Below are 27,810 nucleotides of genomic sequence, written 5' to 3' on the forward strand. Positions count from 1 at the left end.
TGCTCCGACTGCGAGATCTTGTGCCGTCCTTAATCCATTTGCTGTTGAAGATAACAAGCAATCTTCCTTGTATCCTTAACATTTTCCACTGAACGTGAGTACAATTGATTTTAATTTTTATATACCATTGAATAATATAAAACTAGTTATATATAATTATTGTTAATAATGCTTACAAAACTATATAACAATATATTAAAAATATGTTATCAAGTTAAAAAGAAAATACCCCACTATAAATTATAAATTAATTAAGTTACATGGAGATTTTCTAGAAATTCGAAGATTAATTTTGGATTAATTAATCATATTACAATTATGAAAATTTTTTAACACATCTTTTTAATATACATATATTTTAAAAGTTATATAATATATAAAACATTTTTTATTTCGGAGCTTTATAATCGTGAATTGCACTAGTCATTTAATATTTAATTTATATACACATATCCAGTACTGCAATTACTATATATAAAAATATATTTATTATACTCCTATTTTTAAACGACATTTTTGTGCACTTTTATTATACTCTTTTTTTATCATATACTAAAATATTACATTTATTATTACAAATACATATATGTACGATTTAATAAATATAATATTTTAATAGATTTATATTTTGTGCATATATCGTTAAAAAATAAAAGTATAATAAACACAAAAAATGATTTTTATATATAATAATTGAGATATAATTCAAAGTGTGTCAGAGTGGAGCAAAGTGTAATCAAGTGTAAATGCAATGAACAGTCTCCTTCTCCCCCCACCCCAACCCTCCTCCTCCCACCGTGATAGCCAGTTTCGCGCGTTTTCTCACATCAGTCTCGGTCCACCCGCGCGCGGGTTTTGATTCGCGTCTCGTGTCGTTGCTGGGACGGTTGGCGTGGCGGCTTATCGCGTTTGCGACTAACGAATTCGACAAACGGCCGGTTGTTTCGTATCACGAGGCATGAGTGTGCTCGGTGCGTCCGGAGACGTGACACGTACATAAACGTTTGCCATCGTCACGAAGTGAGTGTTATTGTTGGTTATTTCGCGCGGGAAAATAACCATTGTCGCGACATCGTCGAGCACCGTGTCCAAGTAAATTAGTCTCAATTTATTTGTTAAGTGTGAAGTGATGTGCGGAAGTTTCCCGATCTTATCGAGCTCTCTTTAAAAAAGAGTCCTGTTTGCAGTTCATAAACACGTACGTATGACTTTTCTACTCGATTGACGTTTCTCCACTTTTCCCGCGCTTTTGAGGGTTATAAAAGTAAATGTGTCGAAAAAATGGCATATTTTCTCACGCGATTTACATAGCTTTAAAGAACCAATGTTTGGCGTTTTTCTGACGATTCGAGAGTACATCGAGAGGGCATAATAACGACGTTATTTATCTCCAGTTGTAGTACTCAATTACTCTTGATCATAACAGTGACACTCAGTCAACAATCTGGTTATGGATTTCAAGGGTACAAGTAAATAACGTGGAACAATTCTTTGACAGTGTAGTTCGAATAGATTTTATGTCATTTATCAATATTTCGACAAGATATTTAATGTTAAAGATGTAAATATCTTGCAATATATTATTTTCAACATTATATATATATACATTTACAATTTTTTAATTAGTGATTTTCAAAAGATCGTTCGATTTTGATTTGAGAAATTTTTTGTCGGTACCTACTATGAAAGAAAATTATCGATATACTTATATACAGTATGTTTCACAATTAATGACCTTAATTTTAAATCCTCTTCGCTTATATAATTTCAAAAATCTCTGTCATTTTTTTCATAAGAAGTAATTTTTTCATATTAAGAAGATATCGAATCCAAAATTCTCGCGAAATCTGTCATTAGAAAAATATGAGGCTGGAATTGCGATACATCTTGTATATCTTCGAGGTCACAGAGAAGTCCTGCAACAGCTTCCGAGAAACGTTGCTCATCCGGAAGTCGGCTTCAACGGTTTCGACAATGAGAAAACGCGGGTGTATTTTTATCTTGCAGGATACATCCATGTGATCGTATTGTTAACAACAATTGACAATGGCAAAAGTAAACGTACACTGCAAAAAAACTATTGAATTCAAATAAATATTTATTTTAATATTTTTCTTTCCACATTGATTTGAAACAAATATAAATATGTATCTGTTTTAGGAGAAAAAGGATTTTCTTGATATCAAATAAATCAATATTATTAGTTTCAAATAAATGATGTATAAAAGAGTATCGAAATAAATATTTATTTGAATAATTAAATAATTTTTTAAATAAATTTTTTTCAGTATATTATAAAAATTTTGTCTTCATACAATTGTTGTTGTAATAAACTGTTTTAATTGTTTTATTCTTATCTCTCGAAGGTATTATTTTCGAGCAAGAAAACATAAATTTGAATGTACAAATATTTATTCAATTATATTATTAGATTGTCTATTTGACGTTTGTGTAACACGATTAGGATACAATATATTTTAACTAGATTCTATTACAAGAATTCCTATATTAATTCTCTCATTTTCAGTAATTAAAACAGATATAATATCAGTGGCTTGTAAACAAAAAAGGTCACATGTATAGCAGATCTTACTATTCAATAGACTCACATAAACATATATATGCTGCTTTTATATCTAAAATCACTCTTCTTGAAAACTATGCAATCAGAAATATGTGTTCCGTATTTTTTACTTGTTCTTTTAGCATTATCACTGTAATTATGATTCTTTCAAAACACAAATATTAAATAAAAATAAAGAAAAATCTTTTTCGCGGTTAAAAAATTCAGTAATGGCACTACAATAACTGGACACTTTTTAAATATATACATATAATATTAGTAACTATAATTATATTATTTATATTAAAAAAGGAGTTTTTTTTTATCATTTATAAATAAATAAATAAATAAGTATATAAATATATAATACATATATATTTTTCTTTATAAACAATAAAAAGAGATTTCTCTCTTTTTAGTATAAATATATAACATAATTACAGAGTTATAAATATACATACATGTATATAGAGAAACTTTTACAATAATACTGATAATTCAAATTTCATGAAAACTTTATTTATTCTCGACACCTCGTTGTGTAATTAATTTTATTCCGAACTTGACAATTAATCTTGATACTGATAACAATCATTATCATATTGACAAATATCACCAATTTATCAGTATGATAACTATCAAATATGTTGAAATAATCAAGTAATGAGATGTCAATTGTATTATTTAGCGTATAATCATCACCTTCGACTGGATCACGAGAGATCGCTAAAGGCCTCGACGTTCTTCGCGAGACGTCAACAACGTTTCGCGCTCAATTCATCAGGTAACATCGATTCATCGAGACATCGCGTTTCATTTGCCACGCAATTCGGCTCGTCGAATTACAAGAGAACGATTTGCGCTGTCACATAAAATCCACGCAAAGTAACATCGTCGTAATCATCGAGATGGAAGGAAGATCCTCTCTCAGAGAGCTCGGCGAGAGATCAATCGGAATGGAAGTGTCGCCGATGTCGAGCATCGTCAACGACCTGTCTAAATCGGTACTCAACTCTGGCAATAAACGTTATCATCAACGTTCGAGAGGTGAGTCACAATTATTGTGAGAGATGTTATTAGGTTGACGCGAGAGAAAGACTTGTCGGATAAATCGAAGAATTTTATATTTATTTTAATTTCTATTTTAATTTTGATATACAATTATTATAAATTATTATTATAAATTGAAGAATTTTATATTTAATTTAACTTCTATTTTAATTTTGAAACACAGTCCTTTTCATTCAACAAAATTCGATGCTCGATGAAAATATTTGGATCGATATAATTAATATTTAAAACAGAACTTGGTAGAAAAACGCGCGATTCTTTCATGTCAACTTGATATACATATATATTATTGTTAATGTAGAAATGATTGTTATGTCAGGTTATAAAAGTGTACGCGCAAATGATGATTAAGATCATGAGCGTCTGCAGGGGGTGGCAAGAGGGGGTATTTGCCCTCCCTCTTGGAATTAGTAAAAAAATTAAGCAATTGTTCTTTTTTTAGTAGTAACCTAAATTTATTTGCATATTTAATATAAAAAGATAAAAATAAAAAAATTAAATTTAAAAAGGAAAGAACAAAAGATAAAAAAATTGTAATCGTGTTCCCTCCTGGAAAAAATTCTGCGGACACTCATGATTAAGATATATTGCATAATATAAAAGATATGAAAATAATAATAAAATCAGAAAAATTCGAGTAATTACAAATAAACATGTTAATCGAAATGAAATTCGGAATGCAGACTAATTAGCATTCGAACTATATAATAACTGACAATTCTGCTAATACTAGTAATTTACAATTTTAACGGATTTCTTTTTTCGTAATAATGGGCGGAGAACGTCGAGTTAATTATGGACAAAATGAATATTGATTGAGCGGAACGTGAGAGAGAGAGCCCGGTGGCGCGTTCGGGAAGGAATTAGGCGGGTTACTCGCTAGGGATTTCCCCGTCCTTCAACGATCTGTGAACGTCTGCCGTCGGTCTGAACCCTGCGAACCGAGTTCGCAGCCTCAGATGTCAGTGTTTCTCATTCGGGTCCGCTCCTGCTTATTTTTTCCGTATATGCGTCTTTTTTATATTAATCTCGTCAAGCATATCTAAAACATTTACATTATTATCACCATATAATTGCACATATATCCTATATGCTATTATTATATTATTTACTTAATTCGAGGGGGAGCACCTCACTAAAAAATGCATGCAAAAATGCGTCCTGCGTTTGATTGAATATCGATTAAAAATGAACAGTGGTTTCGCAAGTCTCTGCTAAAATCATTCATTACTTTTGAATAATGATGATATTGAATTAATCGATCGATTGAGCACCCTCTCACGAGGCAAGTAGCTCGTGCCGAGGGTTACGGGGACCAGGTGCTCACCTGCTCCTTGTTGGGTGGCTGGTTAGACTTGGCGCCCCCTTTTATTCATGCCCTCGGTAAAGTCCCATGGAGGTTCGCATCGCGAATGAACGGCTGCCTCTGTCGGGGCACTATATATACGCGAAAAAGAACAGAACCTACGAGGAGGATGCTTACGGTACTTTAGGACCGCTATATTGAGATATCGATAGTCGGACTTTTCCCTCCGATCAGTATCGATGCATTATCCGAATATAAAGTGATACCTGTTAGGAGCCACTTTGGAGATGTATAATTAAGATTTCATTTGATTTGTTAATATATATTTTTACTTACACAAAATCACAACGTCAAGTCAATTTCAAGAAATATTAATATTTTAATTATTAATGATCAATTATCGTAATTTTATTTTATTTGATTATATTGATCCCTAATTTTATATTTCAAGAAAATATCAATTGATTATAGATTACTTCATTCATATAATATATATGCAAATTTATTTTTATGTCAAGATAAGATACATCAGTACTATTTACATTTCGAATAATTTTATATTTCTATTATTTTTATTTTTATTAATGATCAATTATCGTCATTCTATTTTACTTTAATTATATCGATCCCTACTTTTAAATTTAAAGAAAAGAACAATTGATTATTGATAATTTTATTCATATAATATATGTAAGTTCATTTTTATATCAAGAGATAAGATGATTAGATAGAGATAAGATACATCAGTATAATTATTTACATTTCGAATAATTTTCTAATTTCTTTAATTTATATCATGATGGTACTTCGGTTTAATCCGCACTTACAATTAGCGAAAACAATTATTTAAATGATATTACTAATGATTTGTACCTAACACGAATGAACCGTGTACTCGTATCTGATAAAGTTTGAGTACACATTTAAATACACTCTGCATGCACCGATACTGACCTACCCTCGTTAGACGTCAACACATTGAGAGACCGTTAAGAATACAGCTGTCTCGCGCGAAAGACTTAGGGTCCCTGTTTCTTTCTCCCTTTAACGCCGCGTTTACCTCGAAGGGTGACTGACCGATCCTGTTCTTCTGTCTTATTTGCTTAATTAATGCGATGTCTCGCGCGTTCGGTATTCCGATGAGGCGATAAAAGCGGACGCTTATAAATTGCGCGAGAATCTAATTGTTTTACATTTCACTTTTCACTCTTTGTCAAACGTATAAAAGATATACGATAAACGACTGTGATTTATTATTTTTGTTACACGACTTCTCATTCGTAATGCTGTTCTTTAATGATAAAAAGTAATGAGAAGGAAATTTCAATACTTGGACATTCAATTTTTAATAAGATCTTTTTATTCAGACGGAAGTAATTCGAGAATTTTAATATATTTGTTATATTTTTTTTACATCATTTTTTATATATGAAATTATATTATATATTATATATAATTATGTATTATTATGGTATATAATATTATTTTATATATGTATATATAATTTGATATATATGATTTTTATATGGAAACTTTCCTAAAGTCTTAAGCATACACATATAAGAATATATATGTCTACATTATTTATATATTATATATATACTAAAAAAAATTTATTGAATTGATATAAAGATTCTTTTCAAAACAGATAAATATTTGTTTCAAATAAATGATTTAAAAGGCAGTATTGAAATAAATATTTATTAATTTAATAATTTTTTTTCAATGTATATAATATGCATATATATACATTATATGTACATATACAATGTAGACATTGTACATATTTTTATGGAACATATATTATATTTTTTCCCCTATTTCCATATGAAGAAGCCATATAGGCTGTGTGTGATAACCGGAATAATCGATAGGACATTTACATGTTAAATAGGAGTTCAGCTGGAATAAAACCGCATTATACCGCGTTATATAGTCGGATTAAGAGAGAAAGAAAGAGACGATCGCAACGGAAAACGCGACGTTTCCTACATTTCTTTCGCGGCTGGAGAAATTTAACAAACGTTATCGTCGCCGCGCCGGTTGCGAATGTAATAATCGCGCAGCGAAGTGTTTCGCCGCCACATGGCGCACTCCGTTCTCGTCCGTTGCCTTGAAAGTCCGTTGTACGAGGGGTACGATACAGGCGATGGGGCCCAGGGCACCCCTATATATGAACATACATATATACACATACACACGCACGTTCTAATATCCTATGTACATCTGTGTGTGCCCCCGATAGTCAGACACCGTAGATAGATATACGGTCGATGCCATACGCCATAAGCGTGCCGCTCGCGTGCAAATTAGGTAAATTACCCCGTGGACGCGTATCGTCTTAAGGCGACGAGCGCGATATTTACGCGCGACACTCGCTTCTTAAGCTTATGCGAATATTCCGAGCTGCTGTCGGCTAGAAGTTATGCGATGATAATAAACTGAATATATTATGGGAGAGCTCTGATGTTTAATTATATCGTGCAACATGCTTCTTTTTTTCTACAGCCTTACTCCGATTAATTTGATTCAACCGATAGAATTGTGCTTACACAGCAAAATTACCAGTTACGTATCATACTTACGTCTGTTTCTAATTTTATCTTCACTTTCATACGTCAGATGAGACAGATGTATAAGAGAAATTAATAATTAACAGGGTTGGGTAAGTTAATGATTTTTTAAACTAACAAGGGACATGTCACAACTGTCCGGAACCGATTTGATTCTCCTTGAAATATGTTGTTAAATACACAAATCTAAAAGACACGTATTTTTTTATACGTGCGCAATTTGAGTTTTAAGGGGTGAAACACCCCTTTAAAGAATAACGGTATTTTTCTTTAGGATCAAATATCTGCTAAACTATAAGAGATATAAAGAAAAAACGTACAACAAATTTTAATGGCTTGAAGAGTACTTTAAAGTTATATGAACAAAAATTTTTTTTTTTTTTTTTTTTTTTTAAAAAACCCTCACCACCTAATTTTTTTTTTCAAAATTAAAAATTTTGTTTTACCTAATTTAAAGCTTATTTTTTTCCAAATTCAACCATGTGTAATAAAGTTATGTTACGAAATATCATTTTCGAAAATTAATTATAAACGCTCCCGTATATACGCTCATCCGTGCTATGTGCGTAAGTAATTACCGTCGAACAATAAAATATATAAAAAATGTTTTTGTATAATTCTTATTTATGTTTTCTATGTATTTATAACTGTGTATTGTGTATATTTAGATTTTTTTAAAAATGTATTTGCATTTTATATTATTCACTCATTATACACATTACAATAATGATATTCGACAAAAAAATGTTTCAAACATAATGACTTCTTGCACCAAGAACATCTTACTACAGCTATATTATTGCAACCTTCGATATCACATTTTGTTAAAGTTTCGTCTAAACTAAAGTGTACTGGATTTTCGAATTCGTCTGGTCTTTCATTCGTATAACCACTTTTAAACCACGAATATTTAAATAAGTTTTGATATCGTGGGGATGACAATTGATTATGTATCAAAGATTGCAATTTTATTATATTATTTCGTTCATGTAAGTTTATATTACTTTCCAACAGTAAAACCGCATCTGAAAATCTTTTAGCAAAATTTTTCCAAATTCTGAATCCATAAACATCTAATGGTTGTATTTTCCCTGTAGTTCCTTTCGGTATTATCATAGTAGTAATATGTGTTCCAGGAGGTGTTAAATCCGAAATCATATTGGGGCAATGTCCAGTCCATGAATCGATAAGAAGAACGCTATTAGGACCAATGTTTGCGAAATAAGCTTCTTCTAACCACATTTTAAAATGATCTGTACAAAATATAAATGTTAATTTAATAGTTTTTTTATGACTCTTATTAAATTGTTAAATAAAATAAGGTTGTTAAAAAAAGTAATTATAAAAGGAAAATACCTGATGTCATTTTACCAGATTTCGATGCTTTTACAATAACATTTTCTGCTTTAAATAAATTTTCTTGTACTCTTGGTCCAAATTTACCATTAGCTTCTTTTAATACAATAAATAAAGGGGACAACAAATTGCCATTACAGGATATTATTGGTTGTATCGTATATGAATGGGTTGTTGATGATATGGATTGCACGACACGTTCTACTTTCTTTTCTCCCTGGTTAGACAATGATCTTCCAGAGTGAAGTTCCAATTGGAAACCACTTTGATCTGAATTGTAAATATTTTCAGATCCAAACTGTTCAATAAGAGGTTTTACTGTTTCCAGAAAATCATCAGCTGATTTTTGCAAATCAGCAGAATCTTCTAATGTTCTTCTAGTGACAAACTTCGTAACTTTTCTTGAAACAATTCGGTGAGACTTCTTAAATCTTGCTATCCAACTGTGAGATGCTTTAAATATAGGATTTAAATTTCCTATTTCTTCTTGAGCTTGTAAAGCCCATCTTTTTAAATCAATATCATGAACCATGAATCCTGATTCGACAGCTGCAGTAAATTTATCATGTGTAAATTTGGAGATGTAAGATAATTTTTCTGTACGACTTCCACCTGATTGTATTTGTTCTTCCCATCGCCTTAACTGACGTTCAGATGAAACTCTTCTAAATTTATTTTGTACTACTCTTAGAGGACGATTCCTTTTTCTGTCATTACTGTTTTCATCAGTGTCCCGAAATCGCCAATACTCAACAGCTCGTCTTTTATAAGAACTATCAAAATTTGTATCATCATTTGAACAATGAGGATGAGAATTTAAACTATCTTCATGCCATGCTTCTTCGTCATCTTCAATTATTTCAAAACTATGTAATTTATAAGGTTCTTCATAATCGAGATATATTTCTTCCGTTACTTCCACCCCATTATAATGAAAAACGCTATCCAGTAATATTTTTTTAATGTTTTCCTTTAATTCCACTTCTGCTTCAGTTACTGGCGTTTCTGTTAAATATATTGAATTTATTGACACCAATAAAAGTCTAACAACGTTAAGCGGATTGATAATCATATTCAAAGATGTTATATTTTGCTTTCTATTGCAATAAAAGAACAGTTTACACAGATATTATTACAACGAAAAGACTACACCGACTGTGAGAATTATGCTGCTACATGAACAATTTATATTAACTTATCAGAAATACGTCATCACATAATCTTATTTTATTATTTATTTTAACGTATTAAAGATTTTATTGTAAAAATTATAACTTATCTGGAACACGTACACATAATCTTATCTTATGATTCATTTAACGTAAGATATAAAATTTGTTTATGCCAAATATTGCGACATTGGTATTCGCAAGATTCAATTAAAAAATAATTTTATTATAAAATATAATTGTTTTTAATTTTTATAGAAGAAATTAAATATTAAAGAAATAATAAGAAAGCAGGGGGTATATTTAAAAAATTCTTATTAATTATATTTAAAAATTTTTTTTTAAATCTAAATATACACAATACGCAGTTATAAATACATAGAAAACATAAATAAGAATTATACAAAAACATTTTTTATATATTTTATTGTTCGACGGTAATTACTTACGCACATAGCACGGATGAGCGTATATACGGGAGCGTTTATAATTAATTTTCGAAAATGATATTTCGTAACATAACTTTATTACACATGGTTGAATTTGGAAAAAAATAAGCTTTAAATTAGGTAAAACAAAATTTTTAATTTTGAAAAAAAAAAATTAGGTGGTGAGGGTTTTTAAAAAAAAAAAAAAAAAAAAAAAATTTTTGTTCATATAACTTTAAAGTACTCTTCAAGCCATTAAAATTTGTTGTACGTTTTTTCTTTATATCTCTTATAGTTTAGCAGATATTTGATCCTAAAGAAAAATACCGTTATTCTTTAAAGGGGTGTTTCACCCCTTAAAACTCAAATTGCGCACGTATAAAAAAATACGTGTCTTTTAGATTTGTGTATTTAACAACATATTTCAAGGAGAATCAAATCGGTTCCGGACAGTTGTGACATGTCCCTTGTAAGTTAATTGCTTATAAAATTAATTTAGTTAAGTTAAAAGTTACATGAATAAAAAATTAACTCAGTTAAAGTTAAGTTAAGGTTAAATCAACTCAAGTTCAATCAAAAGTTCATTTTTAAGAACATTTATATTAAATTAGAATTTTGTTTGTTAATTCTTTTAAAATTTATAATAACTAATAATAAAGAAAGAATTTTGATTTTTATACAGAAATATATTTTTTGGCAATTACAATTGATGACAAATAAAAATTAATAATACAAACGTAGATATTTGAGAATCGCCAGACAGAATTTAAAAAGTAACACTCTTTTCTTGACCGTACTGGCAAATATTATTTATTAAATCATTATGTGATTTAATAAATAATATTTGCCAGTACGGTCGAGAGAAGAGTGTTACTTTTTTAAAATTTAATAATATTCAGAAATAAAAGAATTAACTTAGAAAAAAGTGAATAAGTTTAAGGTCAAAAATAACTAGTTAAAGTTAAAAATTAATACATTTTAAATTAACTAAGCTAAGTTAAAAGTTATTATCTTTTTAACTTTTAACAAATTAACTAGTTATTACCCAATCCTGATAATCAAATATTGCAATTATCATTCTTAATAAGCCGATCGCTGATTAAATTAATTGGAGTTGTACAGTCAAAAATTTATGATTCGCGAATTAAAATTATGTGCTTAGTACACTGAAAAAGAATTTATTGAATGCGAATAAATATTTATTTTAATACTGTTTATTTGTGAAACTTATAATATTGATTTGATGTGAAAAGTATATATTTGATATAAGAAAATCCTTTTCCAACCTGATATATAATATTGATTTGTTTCAAATAAATGATTTATTAGGCAGTGTGGTGGTATTGAACTAAATATTTATTAATTTAATAATTTTTTTTATGTAGTAGTCTCACTTCTCGAATATCGCGAGAGATCGTAATTTTTATCATAATTTTTAAACTAAGCAAATGACATCAATTTATATGTCGCTGATTATTTTTTAAAGTGTTTGGAATATTTTAAATATATGATAGAATTAATATAAATTATAATATATTCTCACAGCAAAACAATCAAACACCGATCTCTGCATTTGAATTACTAACGCGTGTAAAAATCCAAATTCCCACATTTCGTAAGACACGTTTGAGACAAAAAACCGACGAGAGCGAGAGAGAGAGAGAGAGAGAGAGAAAAGTAACGCTGATGGCAACCGTCGAGGTGCGAATTGAACAAAGTGTTTCTTTGTGACCAATGGCTTTTCTATCAAAATTTAATATTTAAATGCCTGAAAGTTTTATGCCATGTAGCGTATACAACACAAAGCTGAAGGAGAGGGTAAGACCGACAAGACCGAAAGAAAGGGGGAGTAGAATGAAAGAGAGGTTTGGGGGTTCTTCGGGGGATCCTCGGGGTCCTGGGCCATTAACATATCCTGTAAGGCTGGTAAAGCAGGTCTCGCGATATTTCGGAAGGCGAAAGGTTGCGAAAGCGCAACCTTTAACGGTCGCAGGCCCGAAATACAAATCGCTGTCAAAGAGAATCGATGCGAATCTCGTAGATACATGCCACACAGTTACATTATCCACATCCGTTGAGAGATAAGAGAGAGAGAGAGGGTGGTGAACCAGGATACGATGCACCTTCGCTTTCGACGGAAGTGTATTGTGAAACACTTAATCGTCGAATTAAACCCAACGCACCTTTTGTTTCGACGGCAGGGTGTACTTTGACATTTCGAACAGCTGATTCGCTGAAAGAAGCAACCTCTAATCATGAGAGATACGTATATACGATCGCATAATGAGCACAAGCCGGCGCGACAGAAGGATGGATTCGCGGCGGGATGGTTGCCATCCGAGGATTCCAGTTTTTCCTTCCACGGGAGAAGAAGCACCTTGGCAGATCCGTTGGATGAAAAATTCGTTGAGCGCGTGCCGGCTGCACGACTCGACTACCCCTCGGTCTTACTTACCCTCGCCATACTTACCCCTCGCTAAATGTCGAAAGACGAAGGAAGCAAGTGAGATAGAAAAGACGGGCGAGAGAAGAGAGCCCGGTTATCGAACAGGCCGTCCGATCTCGGCCGACCAGCAAAACCAACCCCCTGTTAGGTGCCCTCTCTCGTCGCCTGTGTTTCCTTACCTCGTCCTAATGTCTGGCCCCTGGATAGTGTCTAGTAGTAGTCCCTGTCCCGTCTCGCAGTTCAGTAACCGTGAGGGCTCCAACTTTTATTCCCACCGACCACGCGTCTTCTCTCTTTCTCTCTCATCTGTTCCACTCAACGTTCATTCCGCGACGTCTACTTGCTTCTTCGTACATTTCCCGCGTACTCCACGATGATTCGTCTTCGTTTTCCAGGGTGTCTAGCGGTGGTCAGGGAAATCTGGAAAACCGGACATTGTCAGGGAATTTTATATAAGTCTGGAATTGTCAGGAAATTTTACTATTTATCTGCATTTTTTCACATTATTCTACATTTGTTTCAATAATTTGACATTTTTTATTAAATAAATATAAACTTTTCCAGCACGCTAATTTCCTGTGTTGTTAAAAATCGATTTGTTAATTTATATTTTCATCGATTGTATAATTGATAAAAATTTTTGTTTTTTTTAACTTCCAAACCTTTTTCATTGTTGACAAAAATATCTCAAGGATTTCATGATTTAACATTTAATTGATTTATCATATAGATATATGCAAATTATATATTTGGAAAAAATAATATTTAAAAAGTCAGGGAAAAAATGAATTTCTGGTCTTGGAAAATCTGAAAAAGTCAAGGAATTTGTTTCATTGAGTCTGCTGGGCACCCTGTTTTCTCTATATTTCCTTCGGAAAGATCGGAAAATGCACCTTGCGCGCGATCCCATTTTGCGTTTCGGCAAACGTAGAAGCGTGTCTTTCGATGTATGTTCTTCTGTCGGCATGGGAATCTCAGCCTCTCGCATGTGTTGGACCGGTTTCTATGTCTGGCAATTTAAATAGCGCGAATCCATACAATTGAATATAATCAACCCGTACTTGTCCAAGTTTTTATTGAGGAAGCAAAAACTCGTATATTTATGCAAGTCACTATACTTTTCAAGAACTAACGTTCGCGTTTTTGGTATACGATAATTATTGCGCTGATCCGTTAGAGAAAGTTAATTGTATCGCAATTTTTATTTATTAATTAATGTTAATAAAATTGCCCTTTAAGCCAAATTGAATCTTTCATACAGATATTCAACGGCCGAGCGTTCCTTATCATTATAAAAAAAATCACTTATCGCCATTAAAAAAATGGAAACGGTTGCTAGGGTCGGCTACCCTTTGGGACCCTTAGAAATCACGCGTCCAGGGGGTACGACGGGGATACAACGGGATGATTCACGCGCGCACATTAACTACAAGGCACTACGAACAACGAAGGAACTATGAATCCGACTAACGAATCATTTTTAAACGGCCTACATATTTTTTACGAGCGCGTTAGCCACAGAACTGCCCCTTGTTCGGTCCATCCTTCGAACAAAGGGGACGCGCGCACGCACGTAAATTCGACTGCATTAACAGTCGCGTGAGATAATGCTCAGGTAAATTTGACGATATTAACAGCGATAGGAGGAACGAATGGCCGATGTCTCCCAGCGGGTTGCGTTCGGAGAAAAAAAAACCGATTATACCGCGCCTCTCTAACGAGACGGTTTAACGTATCAATCGTGGATACGAGGACATTATTCGGGTAAAATATGCAAGTCCTTCACTATCGTCAAAACAAGTTTTAATGAGAGAAAAGGAATTTTTAGTTAATTTTTTTGATTGTAGGAAATACGTCGAGATTCCATATTTCTTGTAACTTTTTCAGTATCTTTTTAATCGCTTGAATAGTAAATGAAAAAAATGCCAAAAATAATAATTTATTTTAATAGATAAAAGATATTTATATAGAGTTTCTTTCGGGAATGTATTAATATTGTGATCATGCAATTAAAATTAAATTAAATTGTTTACAAATTTTATTTAAATTTATTATAAAATCTTTCAAATAAAAATAATTAATAAATTAATAATTAATGATTAATCATTGTTTTTGAATTCAAGATTTTTAGAAATGCCGCTTATTATCACATTTGACAAATTATTTCACATGATGCATGACTACCATTCAAGTGTTTAAAAAATATAACCCATCTGTACGCGTGACTTTTAAAAAATATCCAAAAACATTAGGCATATTTCAATTAAAAAACAATATATATTTTCTAATAATTATAATAATTAAATATAATATATATTAGCATGGAAATGCATTCGTCGTGTATAGGATAAATGAAACTCTCCTCGATTTGATTCCTGCACGAGTTAGGCGCGTTCTCCACAAGGTTTCCTTTTTTTACGAGTTTCAAGACGTTCTAATATACGAAGGAGTTCGCGTTTCCGGCGCGAATGAGGGTCGCCCGCCCTCGACGGACACGGTGGGGTAGGTAGGTTACACCTGTGCGGGCAATGTTGAAATAAATGGCACATGGCGCGCGCGTTCTGTCTCGTTGCACCTTGGTGTCTGGCGTGTCTCGGTGGCCGCTGACGGGTGGCCGATGTCGATGGCCTCGCAAAACAGAGTTTATCCGATCCGTCTCACCCAACCTCCCTCTAGGCTTTTGTACATATGTATATCAACGCGTTTTTCACCTTTCTCTCTCCCTCTCCCGAGATTTTCCGATGTCCCCTCGAAATGCAATTACACGCGTGCACGCACGCGTATCGCACGAAATTCGTAGCGCAGTCTGCAACCGCGTAGTGGCACGCGCCGGTTGGACCGGTCTCTCGTCAATCGATATTGGGACCTACTCGAAAAGTAACCGCCCCTCGGGGGTCAAATGTGACACACGTCTTACGTGGGTATTCTCCTTGACGTTACGCATTTTTCACGAATATTTTATTTCCCTGTTTCAACGATTTTTTTTTTTTTTAATTAACCAGGGTGTGTACCCCCTGGAAAAATCTGGAGTTTTCAGAGAATTTTTTTTTAACTTTGAAAAATCCTGGAATACTCGTGGAATTTATTTTAAACTCGGGGAATTTTTTAAAAAATTGCTTTGATTTTATTTTCAAATATACCTTTAAAGAATATAAAATTGATTAGGTTTATATTAGAATATATTTTATTATAAAATACGATATTATATTTTTATATTATAAAATATTTTTCTTTTATGTTAAAAAATTATGTATAACAAAAATATATTTAATTTAAAAGTGTCTTTAAATTTTTTTAAATACTTTAATTTTGAACAAAAGTACCTGGAAAATCATGGAATTTATTTATAAGATTGGAGTATACACCCTGTCAACCCTCTTGGTTAAAAGGGGATGAAGAAGTTTCCATCCCTTCGGTCTTACTTAATAAGGAGAACAAAAAAAGAGGATAGTTTGATCCCGCGAGATATCGAATCTCACTTTCTTTCACGATTATCCTCGCGTGAATGGATCCTCGTCGAAGCTAAAAATACGAGGGGGTGAAGGATCACGCCCCTCGAGGGTAAAATGTACATGGATATTCTCCCTGACATTAGAAATTTTTCTCGAATATTTTATCTCCCAGTTTCAACGATATTTATTTTTTTTATTAACCCTCGTTAAAAGGGGATGAAGAAGTTTCTTTCCATCCCTTCGGTCTTAATAAGGAGAAGAAAAAAAGAGGACAGTTCGATCCCGCGAGATATCGAATCTCACTTTCTTTCACGGTTATCCCCGCGTGAATGGATCCTCGTCGAAGATAAAAATACGACGGGGTGAAGGATCACGCCCCATCAGGGCGGTTAACCGAGGAATCGCGTATATCGATGCCGAAGAACGCGCGTACGTACATACATATAACGTTTATATTCTTTGCATATATACATACACGCATCGCCGACGACGAAAGTAACACCACTTGGGGGGCGGGGTGGGGAGGGAAAGGGGGCAGACATATGAGCACACATGGGGCGGCAGTCACCACCTGGCGCGCATAGCGTAGTTGAATACCGAGAGCCACCCCTATATATATACGTACACGTAACTATACGTACTCCGAAACGGTGCGACCCCAACCCCTCGACTTGGCTCGTGCCGGCGAGCATTGTCGTAGGACGGTAAAGGACGACGACGTCGTTGACGAGGACGACGTCGGTGACGGAAGACGAAGGAGAAGAGATCGAAAAAAAAAATCGGGTTTCCCTCAACCCTTCTTCACCCCTGTTTCCCATGCGTCTCCCGCCTTTTTTCGCTCATTCCTACAATATTTTTTGCAAGAAGAAAATAAAATATTTTTTTCACATTAAAAAATTTTATTTAATCTTCACACACGAAATTAATATTCAATCATGAATAAATGATGAATGAAATTTAATTTATTAAATTTATTTATTAAATTAATTATTAATTTTTATTAATTATTAATTTTTTATTTACTTAAATATTTATTATTTTATTTATTTAATTTTTTTTTTAATTTCTTCCAAAATAAGAGAAAAATAGTAAAGATAATTCTTTCTTATGAGAGATTTTGTGGAGATGTACGCCGTTGCCGCGCGATTTTGATGCCTCTCGCATTGACACGACATAATGCAGCGATGTGCACGCCAGTGCATCGAGTCAACGAACTTGGTGGACCCATCAGCTCGATACGCTGATTGTGATATCGATTGCTGTGTCTGTCTCTATCGCTCTATCGCGTTCTATTGTGATCAACGACTCGAGCGGGTGGCGGCTACTTGGCCGGTGAAGTAACTTGCCCTTCCTCGTTCGACCAATAGCGAGATTCCGCATTGTGAGGGTACGATAGGTTATCGGTTAACCGGCTCTCTCAATACGTGCCACGTGCGGGTACATTATGCGCGAATGTACGTTTTTATTGTAAGCAATAACGTTAGACCTATTCTGCGTGTAACGTGTTGATCTCGTCGAATTGTTTTGTTATACACCATATGGAACATGCATGTAAGAAATTAATTTATTCATATATGTTTCAAGTAATTTGGCGTATTATCTTTTTATATTTTTCTCATATAGAAAATATTTTTTATGAATATTTTATAATGAATATTTCTCTTGAAGTTGCAATTATGATGAATTAGATATTATTATTTGTGTATTAATCAGATAAATATCGCAAACACATATTTCAATGGACAGTTAAATGCATTTAGAAAAACTTATTCTAAATAATCATTCTTTTGTGACTTAAAATAGTAGAGAAAAGAGAGAGAGAGAGAGAAGGGGTGTCAAGAAATAGGTCAGTGTTACGTATCTTATCAGTGCAATGGCAGTTACCTCACAATCAGTGTTAACTGAGATTTAACTAATTATTATTTTCCCGGAAACGGAAAAAGACGAAGAACCACACAATTAATAATTTTTCACTTTATGCTACTTAAGTGACAGGACATCCGCTTATTCTTAAACTGATATAATTGTACTCTCACAAATTAGTCATAAAAAAGAATTAACTTCATTATCTTTCTTTCTCTCTATTTCTCTTACTGACAAAAATTAATTTATTCATATATCACTGAAGTAATTTTGTGTGTGAAGATTAAATAATATTTGCTATGTAAAATTTTTTTGTAAAAATATTTTTTATAAATATTTTATACGAATATTTTTTAAGAATGTTACAATGAATCATTTTTATCGTATAAAAATATTTGCATTGTTTAAAATAAAATATCTGTTCTCATTACATATAATACACAAGGGAAAGACATTGCAGCGAATCTCTAAATAAATTATAATTACACATTTATCAATCGGTAATAATTAAAAATTCCTCTGATATAACATATCCACAAATAAAATCGGAGCAGGTTAATTAGAAATAAATCATTTTAATCGAATTCGAAATAACTTCGACAACATTCGATTATTAATTAATCGCTCCTATTGTATTAAGAATAGTTGTAATTAACGTAATTACATAAATAAAATAAATAAAATAAATACACAAGAGAACAGTTTATGCGTGACTATACATATAGTCACAAGGATTTTATCTATCGTATATTCGGGCCCGAATATTTCTCTGAAGGACCTCCTTTGCACACGTGTGTTGTCTATATCCAGCACTCGAGCTCGCGGGGGTGGGCCAACGAAATTTGTCCTGGAACGGATCTCGGGGCGCAGATTGCTTATATTTATTTTTAACATCCCGCACTCGCGGGATTTGTACCCCCTTGTAATCGTACGAGTGTTTCACGCTGGCGGGAAACGGCTGGCAGGAATATAGGTATATACATACGTGGTTCTGGTATATGCCTGCGTAGGAAACGGATGTCGTGAGAGAGGCGTTAATCTAAAATTAGAAGTGTTCTCGATACTCTTCTCTCTCTCTCTCTCTCTCTCACTTTTTTCCCTTCCTCGCGCGGTATTAGTATTATGATTTGGTGCCTGCTTGCCATGCACGCACGCTTTGCTTCGTGGCTTTTGCTCTAAACTGGAGTCACGACCGTTGAAAGTGTACTTGCACATGTTACGCAGCCGCAGCGGCTGCGACTGTCGGGGAATGTCGCGTTAATTAATATGGGGAGAGAGAGAGAGAGAAGGTCGAGACCGATCGCTGACGTTCGCAGTTGACCTCTCATGTCGAAATACATGGCTATATAGGTTTGCATCGGCGTAACATTGTTATCAATTACTTACGACTTGCCAACACATGTCGACAGACATGCAGATGGATCGATGAGCGTTTTACGGTTTACCCTGTATAATGGTTTTTCATGTCGCCTTTTGTTGGGATCTTTCATTAGGTCAACATCACATCGGTTTTTACATTTCGGCCGAGTTTGATTAACGTTACATAATTTTGAGAAAATGGGAATCTTTTTAAATATGTGCACTCTCTGAGAAAAAAAATTGTTGACTTGATTATTTTGTTAATTAAAAAAATATATATATATATATATATATATATATATATATTAGTATATTTAAATCAATATACGTTTTGTTAAATTTAATGTTATATTTAATTTAATATTTCTACATGTTTAATTAACAAAATACTTAGTTGAATGATTTAGTCGGTTAACAAATTTATCGTGAATAATCTAATGATAAAAAATCACATTATTTTATCTATCATTATTTTTAGTAGCAGCCTAATAATTAAGATAATGAAGATGTAGTTGCCTAATAAATCATTTATTGGAAACAAATAAATATTTGTTTTGAAAAGAATTTTCTTATATAAAATAAATATTTTCCACATTAAATGAATATTATTAGTTTAGATTAGAGAGGGAAAATAAAAATTAATTAATAATATACATAAAAACTTATTAAATTTATTTAATATCAATTACATTTATACAATTCGCGAACGTTTCTATCCTTTTTCTCTTCAGCGTGTACAAAATCGAAAAACTACATCAAATATTACTAAGAAATCTAATACATTAGTAAAAAATTCTACAAAGTCCTATTAATGTCCTTACTCGATTGTCTCGTTAAAAACTATTTTTAAAAATTACTAAATCTTAAAAGGAGACATACATATATACAACTATCTAATCTAGCGATGAAATTTTGAATGAAAATTCGAGGGGAAGTAAAATTTAATGAAACGATTCAACACGTCACTTTGTCCAATTATTCGTGGCCTGCACAAAGGATCGCGCGCGATACTTTTTGACGTAGGGATACTTTTTCGCGTGACAGGCTCAGGAAATTCGCTTGGGTAAAAGGGCAACGTGTGGCACGAGCATATCGACGTGAGGGAAGCGAACCGAGAAGAAGGAACGTTGAAAGTATAACGATACGTTGAACCGAGGCCTTACGAGGCCAAGGTTCTCGATTACAGACCTCTGCCTGGAGAAATTCGCGTCTATCGTATTATACTACCTTAGCTGAACCAACTCGGGGGGCGAAGTACGAAGGGTGCGTGTCACGGCGAATGCCTCGACTTCCGCAGGAAGTCTGCACGTTACGTAGAGTAAGCAGATATACAGGGTGCATTTTTTTAAGTGTTACAGACTTCTATCTCTCTCCGAAGCGAAGTATTTTAGAGAAAAATTATTCATACAAGTTTTTTCAGGGGGACATAAGATGGTGTCATTAGTTTGACCTTGGTGAATTGTTTGAAAGTAACAGGAATAAGGTTAATTCTTTTATTTCTTGCATGGAAACTCCCATTTTTCAATGTACATTCTTGTAGCTTACCCCGAGAGCTTTTCAAAACACTACGATAAAATATTTTTCCATCAAGTACTTATGGAGTTATAAGGTTTGACGTTAACAATTTTTTATATAAAAGAAAAAGTAGCAGCTGCATGTTGCAAAGTACATACTTTTTTTGAACAATTATCTGTTTTCTTTACAGTTGATCTTGTTATTTCGTGTATAAAAGTATTTAGGTAAGATTATCGAAAAATAAATGTTTTACATTTTATCAAATAAATGTTAATTTTAAATCTTAATAACACAAAATATATAAGTTAGAAGCGTATTATTTTTAAATTAAAGTATTATTAATTTTTATGTTTATTTGATCAGTTGTAATTACCAAAAGATATATTTCTGATGTATAAAAATCAAAATTCTAATTTAATATAAATCATGTTTTTAAAAATTAAATTTTGATTTAACTTCAGTTAATGTAATCTTAACGGAGTTAATTTTTTGTTCATGCAGCTTTTAACTGAACTAAATTAATTTTATAAGCAACTAACTTTAACTTAACTTAGTTTAAAAAAATCATTAACTTACTCAACCCTGCTTTTCACCCTATATACATGCAGGAGATGCGCCTCGCGCCTCTTTTACACGTCTCGCTATCCGGTATAGTCGGGTATAGGATTCGTCCTTTTAACATAGTTCGACTTCGCGCGTGTACTTTTTGGCATTCAATCTGCGAAAATGTCTTTTCACGCGATTCAGTGTCCCTCGACCGACGTTCGATTGAATCTCGATGACCGCCCTCGAAAGGTGCACCTCATTCATCCTCCGAGATAGAGATCGAATGGAAAATCGGCCAATGGTCGATGTCCGAGAAAAGAAAATTCCTCCAGCGGAATCCGCCTGTCCTTTGTCCAACATCATCTCTCGTTTTGACGTGAGGTGAGTTGTCCCGAGCGAGAGATGCTTTTAGTTAGGAGTCCTTGTATTCGAGAGATAAAATCGCTCGCGGCGGTAGATAGAAAGACGAAGATATAATACAATATAGATACAAAATAGTTATATTAATTATGTTAATATACATATACAAATTCCAAATTATTAATCATGTAAATGTTATGTCAAACTAAAGTTTTTAATTCACGCTGTTTTTGACAGATAAAGATATTCAATGACAGCATATTCACACATATCTTTTAATCGATACCCAGTATAAATTTGTTAGAAGAGATTGTGTTCTTGTATCGTTTTCAATAAAAAATAATATATTAAATAAATAACATATTATATAAAAATATATTATATTAATATAATATATAAAAAATATTATATTAAAATAATATATAATACATAAAATGTGAAATAAATAATCTCTTAAGTAAAAAAAATAAATTAATCTCTACACGTACGGAAGGAAAGATGGTTTAATAACTGCATAATTGATTATATCTCTCGAAATTGTACAATGCGGGATGGAAGATACGATAGGAAACGCATATGCTACATAGTTGTTGAGGATGCTTAACGCTTCGTATCCCTCGTCTTCTCATTGGTGCGACATAAAACGATTAAACGACCGGGGTCCCTCCACGTCTCGCATTCTTCCGGCCTAACTGCGGACTGGTCTTACATTATAAGTGTAGGAGAGAGAGAGAGACAGGGGATGATTTTGCGCGGGACGAGAACGGAAGTCAACGCGAATTAACAGAATCATTGCTAGATATCACGAAGTGATATATTTTATAAATCCTGCATAGTTTTCTTTAATTGTCTGAGAGATACGCGTATAATATAAATTAATTAAAAATGTTAGAAAAATTATATTATAAATTCAACCGGACGCGTTTGCAAAATGTCGAGAAATGAAATTGATTTTTTTCCTAGTAATCAAACCATCCGTAACAAACGGATGGAAATGATCCCGCGGCGAAACCTTAGGTTAACACAAACTTTCTTGCCCCACATGGCACGCACATGCGAACTATATTTATTCTCGGGTTTCAAGATACCTGGCGAGGGCACACTTGCCGCATACATAAGGATCGCCTCGAAATGAGATTCAACTGATTGAAATACAGGGCATGCATGTCGAGAGAGTTGTATGCAGATGGTGGTTGGTTTTAATGCGACGACAGAAAAATAGACGAGAAAATAGTGACATGACAATTCTTGGAAACGAGAAGATCGATCATTATCTGCGTGCCTCCGCAACCTCGTCTATACGTTTCGGGCCGATTATTATCGCAAAGGGAGAAAGGAAAAGGGCTTTAAAAAAATAAACGAACGAACTAGACCGCGATTCATTCCAGTCTACGTTTTGCATATGCGGTTGCGAAATTCGCGAGATAATAGAAAAATCGGGCTCCATGTGCGGCCTCCCTGTGAAAGAGAACATGTGTTCTCTGCCCTAGTAATCACGGACCCCGGCTCTTTGTTCGCGGACAATTCCTCCTCCCGACGAATGTGATTTTTATATTTATTGTGATTTCTCGACCAATTGTCATTTTAATTCTCTCCCGAAAAGGTGAAAAAGAGAATGCGCGCGAATTCTTCCTGTAACAGTGGATTTCGGTGGCGACCTAGCTTGTTTTAATTTCACGTTCTCTTTCTTTCTGTTTTCAGATACCGTCGGCGCCTTGCATCTTCCGAACGATCGAAGGGGCGAAGGGTGAGTCCACATTTATCTATCTTATCACATTGTTGCATTCGGAAACACTTTTCGTTAGCTGTATTGCAACATTTTTTGCGATCAAGATTCGCAGCAAAAATACATAACATTTTCATATTTTTAAAATTGAGTAAAAGGTTCGTCAAAATGTGTCATAACAAGAGCTATTTTATTTTTATTATTCGAACCTCTGTTTTTTCTAAGAAAATTATGAAAGTTGTCAAAATATATATTTCGTATCTCACGAACGACCGAAGAAGCAAAAGGTGAGTCCACATTTATCTGTATCACATTATTGCATTCGGGAGCACTTCATTAGGTATATTGCAATATTGCCTCTTTGCGATCAAGATTCACCGCAAAAATACGTAACATTTTGATAACATTTTTAAAAAAATTTTTTAAGTAAAATTAAGAGAAAAAGGTTCATCAAAATAAGAATTTTATTTTTATTATTAGAATCTCTATTTAATTTTTTTTTAATTTTATTATTAGAACCTCTATTTCTAAAAAAAATTATGAAAGCTGTCAAGAAAGAAATATTTCTTAATTTAAAAAAAATAAAAGTTAATTAAAAAAATAAAGCCGTATTTGTACGGCGTGACAAAAATAATCTGCATAAGCTATCACAGCTGCTGAAATCCTTTTTAAGACTCCGGATTTTCGAATCCACGCTTGTCCGACACCGAAACGTGCTCCTGAAATGTATCGCGGTGTCTTACCGACTTCAAAGTAAAAGGCGCGCGATCAGAAATAGTCGCACGATTATTAGAATAATTCGTAGGAACGCGTTCGCCGTTGCGTGAGAATTTGCCCCTTCGCTTTTCCACTCGTTACATCGCCACCGCCGGCTCCATTCATGCTCTCTGGTTCATTCATAGAATCTCGCTCCTTTCTCACCTCAGCTTTTGGTCTCGCGTCGTCGTATACAGCGGATACACCATGTTGTATACTCAAAAACTCCGGGTTTAAGTTCAAGCTACGAACTTCAGACGCAGGACTCATGCTTTCTCGACTTCCCTCTCGTTTCTCCCACTTCTTTCTCCCTCCCTCTATGATTATTTTTTTAATCCAAGACTGGCGGGAAATGACAGCGCTCTTGTCGCTAAGCCTTTATGCTTCCTGTGACGACTTATTTTATGTTTCCTCGATATAAAAGAGGAAATGTTCTGCTTTATCCCGTCATTTTGGTTATTGCACATGCTCTCTTTGCGTATTTTTCTTTTACGAAATAAAGGAGATAAAAAATATAATATATTTATGATTAAAATGTCGGAATAATGTCTCTTTTATATTTTAAAATTTTCTGCTACACTGGAAAAAAAAATGACTAAATTAATATCTATTTCAATACTGCCGAATGAATCATTTATTTGAAATAAATAAATATTTATTTGTTTTGAAAAGGATTTTCTTATAAATATTTTTCATATCAAATCAATATTATTAGTTTCAACTAAATGATTCATTTGGCAGTATTGAAATAAATACAATTGAATAAATTTTTTTTCAGTGTAGGTATTTATTAATAATATTATATATAAGACACTCTTTAACTATACATTGGATAAATGCAGCAATTCTATAAGAGATTGATTTGCTTTTTTGCTATATTACATCTTGATAAAATCGAAGAACGCAATTAGAAATCCGAAAATACTCTTATATAATAACTGTAAGCATTCTTTAAAGAATATACATGGAAGCTAAAGATTTTTATCTTTTATTTTGCTTCTACTGTAGGATAACAAATTGTTCGCCATATGCATCACTGGACGGTGAAAATTATTTTATTAGACCTTTTAAATTTTCCTCTTGCTCCAAAATTTTCTCCAATTTAGATCCATGTCTGTCTGCGCCTAAGTTTCGGGTGGTCCCGCAGATTTAATTACGCGTCTTAGATGTTCGATAAGAAGAAGAAGAAGGGTGTAAAATAACGTGGGATATCCGAAACGCTGATGGGTAAAAAGAACCGGATACACGTCTTTGAAAAACCACACCTACGTCCTTTGTCCTTTGTGTATCGTGGTTCACGGAATGTTGATGTGAAGTACATGTATATTTCAGATTATGTATCCATAATTTTATTGGATATTTACGTGTTTCATTTTATATCTGGTCGGTTATAGGAAAAAAATTAATTTCTACGATTTATTAAACAATTTATTTATTTGTCTCACAATCTAAAATTGTGTCGAATCTTGCAATCTCGAAATTTTTTCTTTTATATTGTTAGGAGTTGATCAAAGAACGCGCGAGAAAGTAGAAAGATACTGCGTAATCGGGAAAAACACGGAAAAATATTCGTGTTTCCTTTGTCCTGCGGCAAGGAATTTATTTTCTCTTGGTATGCCGCCTTCTTTTAAGGGCCTCTCTTGATGTTGGCTCCAAGCATCTACTTTCTCATCTACTAACCGCCTCTCTACCCCCGCGACTCGTTCTACGCCCCTTCTACTTCTTCTCATCGCCTCTATTTATCTTGGTATGAAGAGAACATATACGACTCTCCGTATACTGAAAGTCCACTACTTTCTTAGAACGTGTTCTACGACGTAGTATTTCGAATAGTCTAACGGTCAAAACCTTCATGGTCAGGTGCTAGAATCTGAGATAACAGGGTAGAATTTTCATCTCGATCTATTCGTGTTCAGATTTTTGATACATAGTTGCGCGCGTTTGATTTTTTCACCATTAACGATTAATATATATTTTTGTTCAATTTTTAGAATAAATTTTAGAATTTTAAAAGAAAAATAATTTTGTAAAAAATATTTTTTTAATTGTAATTTATGATTCTTCTAATATTATGTACGAATTTCTGCTCAATCAATCGGAAATATATTTCTTGCCTTGAATTAATTTTTAAAATTTAATTTTTCAAAATGGACATTTATTATCAAATTATTCTCTGAAGAATTAACGATGACAATTTTATGTCAAAATTCGCTATTAAAAAACAAAATTGATGACTACTTTATTAGAACCAATAAATTCACGCTGATATTAGGGATTCTACTTTTTTGCATTTTAAAAATAAAAAGTTGATTTTCAAAATCTTAACTTTTCAAAATGGACATTTATTACAAAATTATTCTCTGGAATGAACAAGGACAATTTTATCCCAAAATTTACTTAATTAAAAAACAAAAATGATGACTATTTTATTAGGGCCAATAAATCCACGACTGATATTCAGGACAATTTTATGCCAAAATTCACTTAATTAAAAAACAAAAATGATGACTATTTTATTAGGGCCAATAAATCCACGACTGATATTCATATTCTACTTTTTTCTATTTTCTTATATATTTAATGCGGCTGACAAAAACATGGCTTCTATTTTGAGAATACTGAATGTCGATTATTTAGTATAGGGTGAAAAGGACGAGCGATGCAATGCAGAATTTTAGTCGTTGACGTTTCTTTTTTATAACAGTACTGTTTATTGTATCGTTCCCAGCCGAATGCGAGGAAGCAGCTGATTCTACGTGCGTTTCATTTTTGTCGGCCGCATTAAAGACGCCGCACATACGCAGGCGCACTTTAAACGTTATCTTGGTACATTGCGATAACCGAGATGTTTGAACTATTTTGTCCCTCGTCCTCTTCTTTTCCGAGAAGTTTTATCGTGAAAACGTTAGATACCAATATTTGCGCGTGCAAGCTAATCAGGAAATAGAAGAAGAAGATACGCAAGTGTCATGAAGATGACTTGGATCGAGAAAGAAATTGCGAATGAATTAAAACATTAAAATTGTGTAGATTTATTAGGGGTGAATTTGTAAGGAGAGTGAGATGAAGATTTGTAAAACTCTATTAAATGAATAATTTGCATTTAACATATTTATTAGGAGTACTTTATCAAAACTTTTTGAAGAAAGAGGAAGTATTCCACGCATATATAATTTTTGAAAATTATCACTGAATCTTTTTAAAAATATTTTCTGTAAATACAATTTAAAACAGACATTACAAAATTGATTAAGTCTTGATTTTTTTATTTTAAATTCTTGTTGAATAATCTTATATAATTCTGATGGATAAACAAAGTAA

At 33.0% G+C, this 27,810-nt stretch overlaps 2 protein-coding genes across 2 annotated transcripts in view; one reads left to right on the forward strand and one right to left on the reverse strand.

Annotated features, from left to right (window-relative positions):
• Positions 1–796: 796 nt before the first annotated feature.
• Positions 797–27,810, forward strand: part of LOC114928105 (M-phase inducer phosphatase 1) — a 63,512-nt gene continuing 36,498 nt past the window's right edge. The window contains exons 1-3 of the mRNA XM_029299193.2: positions 797–1,198; positions 3,252–3,610; positions 23,709–23,754. Coding sequence (XP_029155026.1) covers positions 3,472–3,610; positions 23,709–23,754 — 185 coding nt within the window. The 5' untranslated portion in view covers positions 797–1,198; positions 3,252–3,471. The remainder of the gene's footprint in view (positions 1,199–3,251; positions 3,611–23,708; positions 23,755–27,810) is intronic.
• On the reverse strand, positions 7,596–10,306 carry LOC146722556 (uncharacterized). Its single transcript, XM_085484549.1, has 2 exons — positions 8,870–10,306; positions 7,596–8,766 (listed from the first exon to the last, which is right to left on the reverse strand). The coding sequence occupies exons 1-2, from the start codon at positions 9,939–9,941 to the stop codon at positions 8,216–8,218; spliced, it is 1,623 nt and encodes a 540-aa protein (XP_085340675.1). The 5' UTR covers positions 9,942–10,306; the 3' UTR covers positions 7,596–8,215.

The sequence above is a fragment of the Nylanderia fulva genome, unplaced genomic scaffold (assembly GCF_048542155.1).
Source record: "Nylanderia fulva isolate GAGA-0341 unplaced genomic scaffold, ASM4854215v1 Scaffold3, whole genome shotgun sequence".
NCBI classification, from domain to species: Eukaryota; Metazoa; Arthropoda; class Insecta; order Hymenoptera; family Formicidae; genus Nylanderia; species Nylanderia fulva.

Coding starts and splice junctions, on each gene's coding strand:
- LOC146722556 (XM_085484549.1), bottom strand. CDS start 9,941: ATGATTATCAATCCGCTTAACGTTGTTAGACTTTTATTGGTGTCAATA. Junction 8,767..8,869: donor ATCTGGTAAAATGACATCAG/GTATTTTCCTTT, acceptor TATTTTGTACAG/ATCATTTTAAAATGTGGTTA.